General features: G+C 41.5%; 1 protein-coding gene across 1 annotated transcript in view; it reads right to left on the bottom strand.

Annotated features, from left to right (window-relative positions):
* The window catches only part of LOC311225712 (RNA polymerase II elongation factor ELL-like), a 42,932-nt gene that overhangs the window by 18,573 nt on the left and 10,545 nt on the right, over positions 1-13,814 (bottom strand). The window contains exon 5 of the mRNA XM_084311107.1: positions 4,062-4,363. Within this exon, the coding sequence (XP_084167233.1) occupies positions 4,062-4,363 (302 nt within the window). The remainder of the gene's footprint in view (positions 1-4,061; positions 4,364-13,814) is intronic.

Here is a 13,814-nt window from a genome sequence, read left to right as displayed (position 1 = left end):
TACCTGCACATTGTCTTTTTACATATCTAGACTGTAGACACTATATCTATTATCTGTACATATCCTACTCTTTAGTTACGCTGCTGGACAGTATGATTACTACCATACGGTCTGTATGTATCACTGTACATATTATACAACAACTCTGTACATATATCTGATTAGCACTACACTCACATTAGTAGTACTAATTTGTATATTTTGTACCCAGTTTAATCACCTGTTGTTATGGAAAATATTATAGGTTTCATCCTATTGCATCATTTGTACAGTTTACTGGGCCTATTAGTGTGTACAGTGTACAGACAGCATGTTTATAGCTCTGTTTAAATACATATTCTCTGTACAGCCTTGACTAGGTAATATAGTTAATACAGTTAACTAGTACAGTGGTTCCCAAAGTCGGGGTCGCGACCCAAAGGTGGGCCGCGAGCAGCCACGGGTGGGCCGCGAGATGATTAAAAAAAAAAAAAAAAAAATTATTTTAATTTTTTTTTGTCAGGCCACTGAACTTAGAACCAGGCCAGGACAGTGTTTCTAGTTGTATTCTAAAATGTGACTATATGGTTTTATATTAACTTAATAAATAAACAAAAACGAAAAATCTACTTATTTCAACGAACATTTCAAACTAAATAACAAATTATGCACATAAAACGCTGAAAACAACCGAAGCAACAATAGTATTTTAATGAGGCTATTATTATTATCATTATTATTTTGCAACAAGTTAGCCCTCTCATAAATAGCACATATAAATGAATAACTAACTTGAACTAACTTAATAGGATTGAAGTGATATTTGGCTTAAAAAAACGTCGCCTGGCAAAAAAAGAAAGCCTGACGATGTGCATAGGGCCGCGGCTCTCTGACGCCTTATTTTCTGGGCCCTGGCCTGAAAAGTTTGGGAACCCCTGAACTAGTATACACTAAGGTGACAGTCTTAACAGTGTTCTTAAAACAACGACCAAGGCCCAGGACAGTCTGTCTTAGATATGTCATATTTTCAGAATATGTCATCTTGTCCTTTTCTTTATTGTCGTTTGTTTCGTATCAATCTTGTGTCAGATACGACAGAAACCCTAAATCCATCTTTGTTTTCATTTGTCATTCCAAGTTTGTGGAAGAACTCACTCTCACTTTCTGGTCAGACACGTGTCTTCTTAATGTTCTTTTGAAACAGCTCAACTCAATCTGAATCTCTGCAGTTCACTATCTTGGCTAAATAAGAATATTCCACAGCACTGTACATTGTATATTGCTGTTGCACTTTACTGCTACATTTGCACTCTGGTTGGATGCCAAACTTATTTCTGTTGTACTGTACTTGTGCTGTATAATGACAATACATTTTAATCTAATCTAATCTGATATACAGACAGAGTAGGGATGCACCGATCCAATATTGATATCGGATATCGGCCGTGATATGACTAAAATAGCTGGATCGGGTATCGGAAAAAGAAGAAAAAAAACGGTTTAAAGATTAGCAGCATAACAATGATAAAAGAAAATAGCACAAATTTACAATGCAATAATCACAATGTAATAATCACAGTGTGTGTGGTGGGCGCAAGGTGGGCAGTAGAATCAGTGATAAAGTAGCTCTGGCTACTCTTAAACAAACCTGCGTGGGTGTAGTGTCGTGTGCAAATCAGTAGCAGAGACAGCGATAGAACAGCACTGTATTACTCCAGTCACAGGATGGTAGCGGCCCACTACTAGGGGTGGGGGGGAAATCGATACGTAGTAGTATCGCAATACTTTGCGTGGCGATACTGTATCGATACAGGGACGCCAAGTATCGATATTTAATTATTCATACAAAATAAAAAATAGTTTTTTTTTTTTTTGTATAAGGAAGTTGCATTGTTCATTTCAATACCTGTAATAGTACAGTAGTCCACACACACACATGTGCATTCAGTTAAGTTGGAATATGACTGTAATACAAACAGTTCAGTTTGTCAGATACATGCAACACAGATTACAGTGTTTACATCCGTCTGCTTGAGAAAATACCATGTTCTGCAATAAAAATGATTGAAATGAAGTGAGATGAACAGACTGAACTTTATTTTATTAGATAAAACATGTTGACAGTTTTACTTTGCAGTTAAAAGGAAAATTTGATAGGGAATCTGATATCGCAATTTGGTTGGCTACAGTGGCAAAGTTGAGGGAACGCATATAAGTTCGGAAATTTTTGTTTTGATTCTTGTTTTTTGCTGAGTGATGTATTGTGAGTGTGACTCATGTTGAGGTCCTGGGGTGAGCGGGGGGAGGGGGGAGAGAACGAGCGAGTGTCCATGTAGGATGATCACTGTACAGTTGTATCAGTTGTTGTCTTGTCATGTGGTGTTGAGTTATTGTCTTGGGAAGTCTTTTTATGTATTGTTGTTGTTGTAGTGTGATATGTTTTGTTTCATGTTGAAAAAAAAAAAAAAAAATTGATCAAAAAAACGTGTTTCATGTTGGAAAAAAAGAAACGAAAAAAGAAAATAAAAATATTTGATAAAAAAAATAATAATAATAATTTGATTAAAGAAAAAAATATATATATCGCAATATTCGCGATATATCGAGTATCGCAATACTATCGTATCGCGGCTCAAGTATCGCAATAGTATCGTATCGCGAGATCTCTGGCGATTCCCACCCCTAGCCACCGCTAGTGTTATTTGTTCATGAGTCTGACTGCTTGAGCCGGGAAAAAACTGTTCCGGAGCCTGCTGGTCCGGGCCTTGAGATACTGCGGTACTGTTTGCCGGACGGCATCGGCTGAAACGGTTTGTGGTTGGGGTGGCTGGGCTCTTTAATAATCCTGCATGCTTTGCTGACACACTGTCCATTGATGTATATAATGTATTATATATCCTGGATGGAGGGAAGCTCACATCCACTGAGGTTCTGGGCTGTTCGCACGACCCTCTGTAACGCGCTGCGGTGGACGAGGGCAGAGCAGGTTCCCTGCCAGGCTGCCTCCAGTCACTCCCACTCAACGCACTCGGTTATCTTTCAACAATTTACACTGTGTATGGATTAAGCTAATGAAGAAAACATTCAACATGGGATCAAGGTTATGGTCCTGTGGTTATAAAAGGGTTATTATTAAAGATGGCTAAAGGTTTTTTTTTAAGTACTGGGAAAAGTGGGACCTTTTTCTGTTAATTACGACGGAGCCTGCGGATGATGTATAATTTTGAAGATATTCACCATAATTATTGGGAAAGTTCGAGAATTGAGTATATTCATCATGTGAAATGTATTACTTTTGTAATGTGACACTAGTAATAATGCAGCCCTGGAATGTGTGTTTGTTATGTCTTTGTGTTTGTGGTCGATTGCTTTTGTGAAAAACAATAAAAAGAAAGTAAAAAAAAAAAAAAAAAATGTTAAAGGTTTGTTTTAATCGTTCGGCGATATCACAGTTCATATTCTGGATAGAGGAATTTTATATGGTCAAGTTCCTGTAATCAGTAGACCTCAGGGGCACACTTAGTGCCACCACCTCTTGTCACACATTAGTGTCCCTTTAAAAAGAAGAGGAGGAGGGGGCGGCTACGTGGTGCAGTGGGCAAGGCGCTCACCACGAATACTGGAGACGCTGGGTTCGCCTGTTCGGGCCCAGCGCTCCACATTGCTTTCAGTTTAGCTGGTCGTCCGTACTAATACACATTGGCAGTATTAGGGGGTGGGAAACTGATGGGTGGGGATCGGGCGTTGTGGACAGCGACTCCTACAGGTCGGTTGGTGCGCCTGCGCAGTAGAATCAGGAAGCGACGGGGGCGGCGCCCCTCCAAAGCCCAGACCCCCGACGCTGAAAGATCGAGCTGCGCAGGTGAAAAGATGCGACTGCTGTTACCTCGAGTATCGGAGGGGACTTGTGCTATGTATGACTTAGTCCACATTGCAGCCGGCTTGTGGGAGGCAAGAAACAGCGTTCGAGACAGGGGAGGGTTGAATTGGATGATACGAAATTGGGATGGGAGAAAAATAGAAAATGGGAGAAAAAGTGGAAAAAAAAAAAAAAAAAGAGGAGGAGGAGGAGGAGGCCTTACCTCCAGCAGCAGCGTGTCCAGAGAGTCCTTGTCCCCCGTGGCCAGGCCGTCCCTCTGCAGCCGGAGGACCAGCTCGGGCCTCCTGTACGGCCTCAGAGCCAGCAGGTGGGTGAGTCTCTCCCGGAGGGGTCGCTTGTCCACCACGCACGCGCCGTTCCTGTCCGACGACGCAAACGCACCCTTCTTGGGCCTGGACAAGCCCCTCCGGACGCCCCCGAGGAGGGACTCTGAGGAGGGGGAGCGGCGGCGCTTAGCGAGGTTGGCGAGAGCAGGAGCCGGAGCGCGAACCGTCACCCTCTTACCTGAGAGAGAGAGCAGAGGATAGTAGATCAAGAGATCATGTAGATAAAGAGATCATGTAGATAAAGAGATCATGTAGATAAAGAGATCATGTATATACAGAGATCATGTAGATAAAGAGATCATGTATATACAGAGATCATGTAGATAAAGAGATCATGTAGATAAAGAGATCATGTAGATACAGAGATCATGTAGATAAAGAGATTATGTAGAGCAGAGGATAGTAGATCAAGAGATTCATGTAGATAAAGACCATGTAGAGAGAGCAGAGGATAGTAGATCAAGAGATCATGTAGATAAAGAGATCATGTAGATAAAGAGATTCATGTAGATAAAGAGATCATGTAGATAGAGATTCATGTAGATAAAGAGATTCATGTAAAGAGAGCAGAGGATAGTAGATAAAGATCATGTAGATAAAGAGATTCATGTAGAGAGAGCAGAGGATAGTAGATAAAGAGATCGTGTAGATCAGGGGTAGGCAACCCTAGGCACGCGTGCCTGCATAGGCACGCGGGGGCATTTTCATAGGCACAGGGGGCAGCAGTAACAAATTTTACTTTTTTCTTTTCTTTTTGCTTTGAAATATTATAGTGAAATATTTTGCACTGTTGTCGCAATTATCTTGTTGAAATCCTCCAACAGGTTATTTTTACTACCACATATTTAATTGAGACCCTTTATTTGTTTATTATTTCAATTTAGCTGGAAATACATTTCTACAGTACATCATTCAGTAACATTTGCAGAGCCTTATAACAAAAACATTATTACGGTCACCATTGTGACCAGTGGGATTAATCAACAATTTTTATTATTTATTTTTTTATTTCATTGAACATTGCACATGTTAAAAGCCATTTTTTTACTTAAAATGTGAGTATTACCAAGTCAACTTGTGTTCTTAAAACAATGACAATAAACATAGTTTTATTAGGTTGAAATAATGTGGTTGTGTACTTATTTTTCTGTTAACTTATTATGGATTGAAAACTGAAAACCTTAATGCACAGTAACTGAACTCAATCTTTTTAAGTTCTGGTAACTTATTATTATTTTATTTTTTTCAGTGTAGTCTTGCGATCAATCAAAACTTATTTACACGATATACCTCACATTCACCCTCCATTCACATCCTGGTGTTCTCCTGGTGTTCTCCATTAGGCCTGTAGGTGGAGCTATGACAGCACACGTACAGTACACACACCGAAAATGAATGGGCAAATGTGAGTGAAATGGTCGCACTGTATGCAGCTGTTTGTCTGCATTGCATCCCCCCCCCCAACTCAGATTTAGGGTTGATACAACCATCATAATAATATTGTTAATAATAACAATAACAATAATGATGTAATAATGTAAAAATTATCATTAAAAAGACCTGATTATGAGAAAAAAAATTACGATGCATGGAATATTGTTGAGGCACACTAGTTACAACTATATTTCAAACAGGCACTCCATGTCAAAAAGGTTGCTGACCCCTGGTGTAGATAAAGAGATTCATGTAGAGTATATATATATATATTATATTTTTAATATCGAATATCGAGAGTATATATATATATTTTTTTTTTGTAATAACCTGCACTATCTTGATATCGGACCGATACCGATGTGTAAAAAAAATTTCCATATCGGCCGATATTATATCGGCGTCCGATATATCGTGCATCACTAAGATAAAGAGATTCATGTAGTGAGAGCACAGGACTGTAGATAAAGAGATTTGTGTAGATGAAGAGATTATTATTCAGGATGTTCTAGGTGGTTCAGAGAGCAAGGTTTATACCACATATTCAAATTCAGGTTTAATCTTTCTTCCATTACCCTGCCCATACCTGTACCTTCCCTCCCACCCTCCCCCATGCTGCTATGACACCTGCATTTCCCCCATGAGGGTCAATATCTTATCTTATCTTATCTTATATTCGTAGTCAGTGATGTAGTGGTAAAGAACACGCCCTGACGGGGCCATTCAGTGGTCGTCAGACTGTTGTGTGAATGTGTGTGAATGAGAAGAAAACTTTCACAAGATGACCAGAAATCTTTTGGATATAGAATTTATTTCATTGGAATTCCGTCACTAGAGAACAGTTTGAACGCAAGTAAGTGTATTTCCTGTCAGTACCTGTCGGGGGATATGAACTTGACTGTTATATTGTCGTCACTTTGTCAACCGTCCCTAGATGTAGTGAGAAAGTGGTTAGAAACCCTAACCCTAACCCTTGGTTCCGGACTGGGTGCGTCATTTCATCATATGGTTTAGTGACAACAGGCAGGGCGCGCGGCAGAGTAGAATCTGACACCGCCACAGGAAGAGGAAGAAGCCTTATTAGGTCATCATATTTCTCTCCTGTCAGTTCTCCCGTCAGCCGAAAGGAACCGCATCCGAGTTGCAAGCGTTGCAGTCAAACACTTACTGTGCAGATCCTGACTTCAGTATGAAGGAAATAACCACCCGTTATGAGAGCCTGGGCTGGGCGGTTTTTACATGTGTGTGTGAGTGTGTGTGTGTGTGTGTCTGTCTGTGTGAGTGTGTCTTTGTGTGTCTGTTGGTGTGAGTGTGTGTCTGTTGGTGTGAGTGTGTGTCTTTGTGTGTGTCTGTTGGTGTGAGCGTGTGTCTTTGTGTGTGTCTGTTGGTGTGAGTGTGTGTCTGTTAGTGTGTGTCTTTGTGTGTGTCTATTGGTGTGAGTGTGTGTCTTTGTGTGTGTCTGTTGGTGTGAGTGTGTGTCTTTGTGTGTGTCTTTGTGTGTGTCTGTTGGTGTGAGTGTGTGTCTGTTGGTGTGAGTTTGTCTTTGTGTGTGTCTGTTGGTGTGAGTGTGTGTCTGTTGGTGTGAGTGTGTGTCTTTGTGTGTCTTTGTGTGTGTCGGTTGGTGTGAGTGTGTGTCTGTTGGTGTGAGTGTGTGTCTTTGTGTGTGAGTGTGTGTCTTTGTGTGTGTCTGTTGGTGTGAGTGTGTGTCTGTTGGTGTGAGTGTGTGTCTGTTGGTGTGAGTGTGTGTCTTTGTGTGTGTCTGTTGGTGTGAGTGTGTGTCTTTGTGTGTATCTGTTGGTGTGAGCGTGTGTCTGTTGGTGTGAGTGTGTGTCTGTTGGTATGTGTGTGTGTGTGTGTGTGTCTTTGTGTGTATCTGTTGGTGTGAGTCTTTGTGTGTATCTGTTGGTGTGCGTCTTTGTCTGTGTCTGTTGCTGTGAGTGTGTGAGTGAGTGAGTGAGTGTGTGTGTATGAATTAATGAATGAATGTTACTTTGTGTCTGGTGGTTCCAACACACTCATCCCTTACAGGATTATTCAGACACATTTTTGAGAAGGTGCCATCACGCCGACACACAAATGAAAAACAAAATAGAAGATAAACGAATCAAAACAACTAAACGGATGACAAAACAAAGAGTTCAGCAAGGAGAGTGAGAGAGAGTGAGAGTGAGAGAGAGCGAGAGGGAGATAGAGAGAGAGAGAGAGAGAGAGAGAGAGTGTGTGTGTGAGAGAGTGAGGGAGAGGGAGAGAGGGAGAGAGAGGGAGAAAGAGAGAGAGGGGGGAGGGAGGGAGAGAGAGAGAGTGAGAGAGGGGGAGAAAGAGAGAGGGGAGAAAGAGAGAGAGGGGGGAGGGAGGGAGAGAGAGGGAGAAAGAGAGAGAGGGGGAGGGAGGGAGAGAGAGAGAGTGAGAGAGGGGGAGAAAGAGAGAGGGGAGAAAGAGAGGGGGAGAGAGGGAGATAAAGGGAGAGATGGAGAGTGTGTGAGAGAGAACGAGCAGGAGAGACTTGTGCATAGACTTGGATATTATGCTAGAATTATACTATGTATACTACGGAAGCCCTAAGAGGCCATACATTCATACATTTAATTTACTCCGTTTTCCCGTGATAACGAGTTAATTTAATTCGTTTTCTCGTGATAACGGGATAATTTTCTCGAGATCTCGAGATAACAAAGTCAGTTTTCTCGTGATAACGACTTATTATCTCGTTATCTCGAGAAAACGAAGTCAGTTTTCTCGTGATAACGGATTAATTTATCTCGTTATCTCGAGAAAACGAAGTCCGTTTTCTCGTGATAACGGATTAATTTATTTCAGGGGGGTACATGACATACAGGTATACACAGTACTGTTACATTTGTGACATACAAGATAGGCAAATATACAGTACTGTTAACACTTTGGTCGCCAAAAACGCAAAAACGCCTTACGTCATTCCCCGCCATGCTCATTCTGCCAAAGACGCCGTACCACGTCATTGAGATCAATATTTCAAAAATCTGTGATCGCAATCATATTTCTCCCCCGGAGACTTGAGATCTACTGTTGATCCCCTCTCAACTCTCCAACGGTTCAAGAGCGCCATCTGGTGGCCGATCGGCGGATCGCCCAAACCGGAAACAGGAAACGGAAGCTGGTGCTCATTCCAATTCGGTCCGATCACTCGCTAATAGTCCCAGGACTCGAGCTAGACACAATGGATAGCAATCCGTTACCAATAACTCGATAAACAACATGATTTGGACGTATATACTATTATACAACCTGGAGATGGATCGCATATTTCTACATCCCATAATAGGAATATTTCTGCTCCACGTTCATCGCCCAACGCTACGAGGAAGCTACGGTGAGATTCAGCGTTTTTTTTAACGTGTTCGATATAAACTGCTCTGATGATCATATCACCCACACTAGATGAATCATCTAACGTTGGCCACGGAATTATAAACGACCCCCCCCCCATCCGGTCAACATCAGATGATAAGTAGTAACTTCTAGAAGCACGTCCAGTTGAAACTGTATTTTATCATCAATATAATGCATTTAGGGCTATAAATCACGTTCTGGAGAATGCTGCAGAAAACGATAAAAACATACTTATACTTTAGACCGTATTTTAGTATGAATATGTGAATGAAAAAGTATAACGTTGCTACACCCTGAACAATAGATACTTGACGTTGAATGGGCCATAGTAATGTCAATTTAGCAATACAATTAAAAAAGTTATAGCCCTGCAAAGAAGGGGAACTTCTCCATAGACAAATAGAGCTGGCGTGGGATGGTTTATTATGAATATAAGCCTGGCGACCAAAGTGTTAAACAGAGATCCTAACAGAAAATATATACATACGAGGGGGAGGTAACTGTACATTTGGAGGGGGTGGGAGGGGTTTGGACATACGGGGGCCAGTTTCGAGTTGCAGCCTTTGCTAAGGCCTAACAAAAATAATGGTTGGTTTCAGGTTGCCGACCGACCCTGCCGATTTAGGTGCGACCCAATATATTTTATGAGTTTAAAAAAAAAAATTATATATTAAAAAAAAAAAAATCCTTTTTTTTTTTTTTTTTAGAATAAAGTTTCATAGAAATCTTAGTCAAACATTTAGTATTATGGATATTAAACATGCTGGCAGAGTACATGCATCCATGTTGTTGTGAACATTTTAACCCTTTCACTGCCACACGACAGCCGGTTAACCCTTTCACTGTGACAATACAGAAGGTTAGCCCTTTACTATCACACAACCGACGGCGATGCTCCATCATTAGCATCATTAGCTCCGCATCCGCGGAGCTAATGATGCTAATGATGGAGCATCGCCGTCGGTTGTGTGATAGTAAAGGGCTAACCTTCTGTCGTGTGGCAGTGAAAGGGTTAATTAAATAAAGAAATTCCCTATCCATAGTCGCCGTGGGAAAGAATAAAATAAAAAAAAATAAAAAAAAAATTCCCTACCTACCCATGGCCAAACTGACAACCAACCTGAAACCAACTATTATTTTTGTTAGGCCTAATGTGTATTATTATCTGTAACAGCAAGGCATAAAGCTATTTCAGCCTTGATTGATGAGATGTGACGCGGTGCCCCGAAAGGGGCTACCTGCTCCTCTACCTGCTCCTCTGACATTGCGACACTGAATGATGTTTCCTGCAGTGATTTAATATATACTAGACTATCGTTTCGTTTTCTCGAGAAAATTATCCCGTTATCACGAGAAAACAAATTAAATGAACTCGTTATCACGGGAAAACGGAGTAAATAAAATGTATGAATGTATGGCCTCTTAGGGCTTCCGTAGTATACTACTACTATATGCATACGTTACTTGTTTCCTTCTGTTCCGTGTGCATGTGTCTGTTGGTGTGAGTGTGTATGTCTGTTGGTGTGTCTGTTGGTGTGTGTGTGTGTGTGTGTATGTCTGTTGGTGTGTCTGTTGGTGTGTGTGTGTGTGTGTATGTCTGTTGGTGTGAATGTGTATGTCTGTTGGTGTGTGTGTGTGTGTGTGTGTGTGTGTGTGTGTGTGTGTACCTGTTTTTGTGTGTGTGTGTGTGTGTGTGTGTGTGTGTGTGTGTGTGTGTGTGTGTGTGTGTGTGTGTGTGTGTGTGTGTGTGTGTGTGTGTGTGTGTGTGTGTGTGTGTGAGACAAGGCTGTGTAGAGGAAGTGGTTTGGTGACCGTGGTGACATGAACAGTGTGAGTCACTGGCTTCTCTTCAGGTTGTGTGTATTTGGCTGCTGCTTGACGTCAATCTGTTGAGTCACTGATGACACCACTGACAATTAAGCCATCCCGGAATTTTCCAGAAACATGGTCCAGGACACCGGCTACTCCCTCTGGTGTTACTGATATTGAAGGCTATAACATCTTTAGGAGAGACCGCACTCGAGGTAAAGGTGGTGGAGTGCTGTTATATGTTAAAAACAGCTTGCAGTGTAAACAGCTTGATCTCCCTGAAAATGCTTAATGTTATTGTTATGTATAGACCACCTAAGGAAAATGTCATGATAATTTTTTTAATAACTTGGCTGATATTAAAAAATCTTGTAAATAGCAAAGAACTTATCTTGTCAGGAGATTTAAATTTTGATTGGCTTGACAAATCCCGATGTAAAAAATGTAAGGATGACAAACAAGTACCAACTGACTCAGATAATCAAAAATCCCACGAGAATAACTAAAACTCTACTGGACTTAATTTTTACAAACAGAGCTGATTGTGTCTCCAAAACCTATAATCACAGGTATTTCTGATCACAATTTAACTTTAGTGACTAGATAGCTAAATACAATTAGATATAGAGCACTGAATGGAGCAAAAGAGGATACACCTGTATCATTTATCCCCAAAACTGACTAATTTATGACTCAAAACTAACCTTTAAAAAACACATTAAATAAATGGCTCATGTTTTAAAGTTTAACATTCAGAATTTCCGCAGCGGCTACGTGGCGTAGTGGGCAAGGCGCTCGCCACGAAATGCTGGAGACACTGGGCTCGTCAGTTCGAGCCCAGCGCTCCACATTTGCTTTCAGTTTAGCTGGTCGTCCGTACTAATACACATTGGCCGTATTAGGGGGTGGGAAACTGATGGGTGGGGATCGGGCGTTGTGGACAGCGACTCCTACAGGTCGGTTGGTGCGCCTGCGCAGTAGAATCAGGAAGTGTCGGGGGCAGCGTGAGCCTGTCACGCGTTACTCCTCGCCACTGAGAGATCGAGCTGCGCAGGTGAAAAGATGCGACTGCTGTTACCTCAAGTACCGGAGGGGACTTGTGCTATGTATGACTTAGTCCACATTGCAGCCGGCTTGTGGGAGGCAAGAAACAGCGTCCGTGACAGGGGAGGGTTGAATTGGATGATACGAAAATTGGGATGGGAGAAAATATAGAAAATGGGAGAAAAAGTGGATAAAAAAAAAACATTCAGAATTTCCGCCATATTAGAAATTCTTTAACAACTGAGGCTGCTAAAATCAAATGTACCGAAATGCTATGATCCTGTCCTATATGAGATACTGCATGCCATGCTGGACGCAAGCCAATCAAACCACCTTAAATCCGATCAGATCCCTGTATGGACAAGCCCTGAAGATATTGGACAGAAAATCTAGACAGCATCTGCATCACCACTGTAATATTCTGCCCAAATACAAACTACAAATACTAAGCTTTGATAATTTTATTATCTTCTCATACATTCGTTTAAAGTTCATAAAATAATTAATAATACTGCCCCTCCTCCATTGAAACATTTTGTCCTATCCTGTTCTGAGCTGAGAACAAGGGCTTCAAGATCTGCATCAAGAGGTGACTGCAAGGTCCCTCTAAGAAACTCTGCTTCTGCCCAATCTGCCTTCTCTTTCAAGGCCATCAAAGAGTGGAACAGGCTTCCTAGTGACATAACAAATTATATAAACTATGATAACTTTTGCTCTGTCACAAAAAAACAGTAGCTAGTCCAGGGAAGAAACGATAAAGTTTTTACTAGAATACACGTTGCCGGCCTTTACGAAGCATTTTGGAAATGACACCAGACCGCCCTGAAACTACACTCATATTCACGACGGTATAAAACGGGAATGTATTAATGGAAAAATTATCTGTTTTTTGCATCTTGACCGGAAGAAACTCAATGACAATCGACTATATTATTAGATCCATAGCTATAATATATAATAGAGCTTTAGGCCTGCAAACACAGCCACGTATCCCCATGTTAAAAGGCGCTGGCCTTTCAACAGTAACAGTAAACAGCGCCATCTGGCTGGCATTGGTTGATGAAGAGTGCTGCTCCAGTTGGGGTTCTCAGTGGTGGAGAGAGTACCTGCAGCTCCCAGGTGTGAAAAAGAGCATAATACTAGGCATCCACCAAGTACACTACTCACCCACCGGTGTATACTTTTTTTTAAAGCCATTTAGTTCATTTTTGCATATCAGTGCCTACATTCAAATAAGAAATGTACTCATTTGTAAAATACTAAACGTGTTATCAAGCGTGTAAATCAGATCATTATAAACTGATCATGGGGACCACAGCTATTTTTAGGTTTCACTTTCACTTAGTTTTAGTTTTAGCTTCACGTGAAGGAGAGAAAGAAGCTCTAGAGGTGACTTGTTACACAACCATAGCGGAGGATTTGGAGATATTTCTGATTAAACGAGTGAAAGCTCAACAGGAGAGGAGCTCAGAGGACCAGTCCAGACCAGCAAAAGTATGTTTGCGCGATCCGCTAAATAAGGCTGCAGCTACATTGGTCCGTCCATCAAAGAACAGATAGAAAAGTGACGGAAGGTATTACTGTCCGTTGGTTTATTTTTTAAATAGAACCTAACGTCAACTCTGTCTGTCTAACAAATGGATACTAATCATTGAAAATTATTTAAAAACAGATGTAGACGGACCGACACAGGGGATCAATGTAGCCGTATAACGTTAAAGATCAAAGCTCTACAGTTATTAGGTGGCGTAGCGGAGATTGCGCTCGTCACCAATGCAAGAGACTCCGGTCTCGACTCCCGGAGTCAGCATTGCCTGCGGCTTGGGCCAGTCATCATGCTATCTCAATTGGCAGAAGTAGCGGGTGGAAAGTCGATGGGTGGGGATTGGACGTTGTGGACAGCGACTCCTACTATAGGTCGGTTGGGTGACGCCTGTACAGCAGAGACAGGAAGTATCGGGGGCAGCGTGAGC

The sequence above is a fragment of the Notolepis coatsorum genome (assembly GCF_963971535.1).
Source record: "Notolepis coatsorum genome assembly, chromosome: 3".
Lineage (NCBI taxonomy): Eukaryota > Metazoa > Chordata > Actinopteri > Aulopiformes > Paralepididae > Notolepis > Notolepis coatsorum.
The sequence above is the reverse complement of the archived record's forward strand: the minus strand, read 5'-3'. Positions and strand labels throughout refer to the sequence as shown.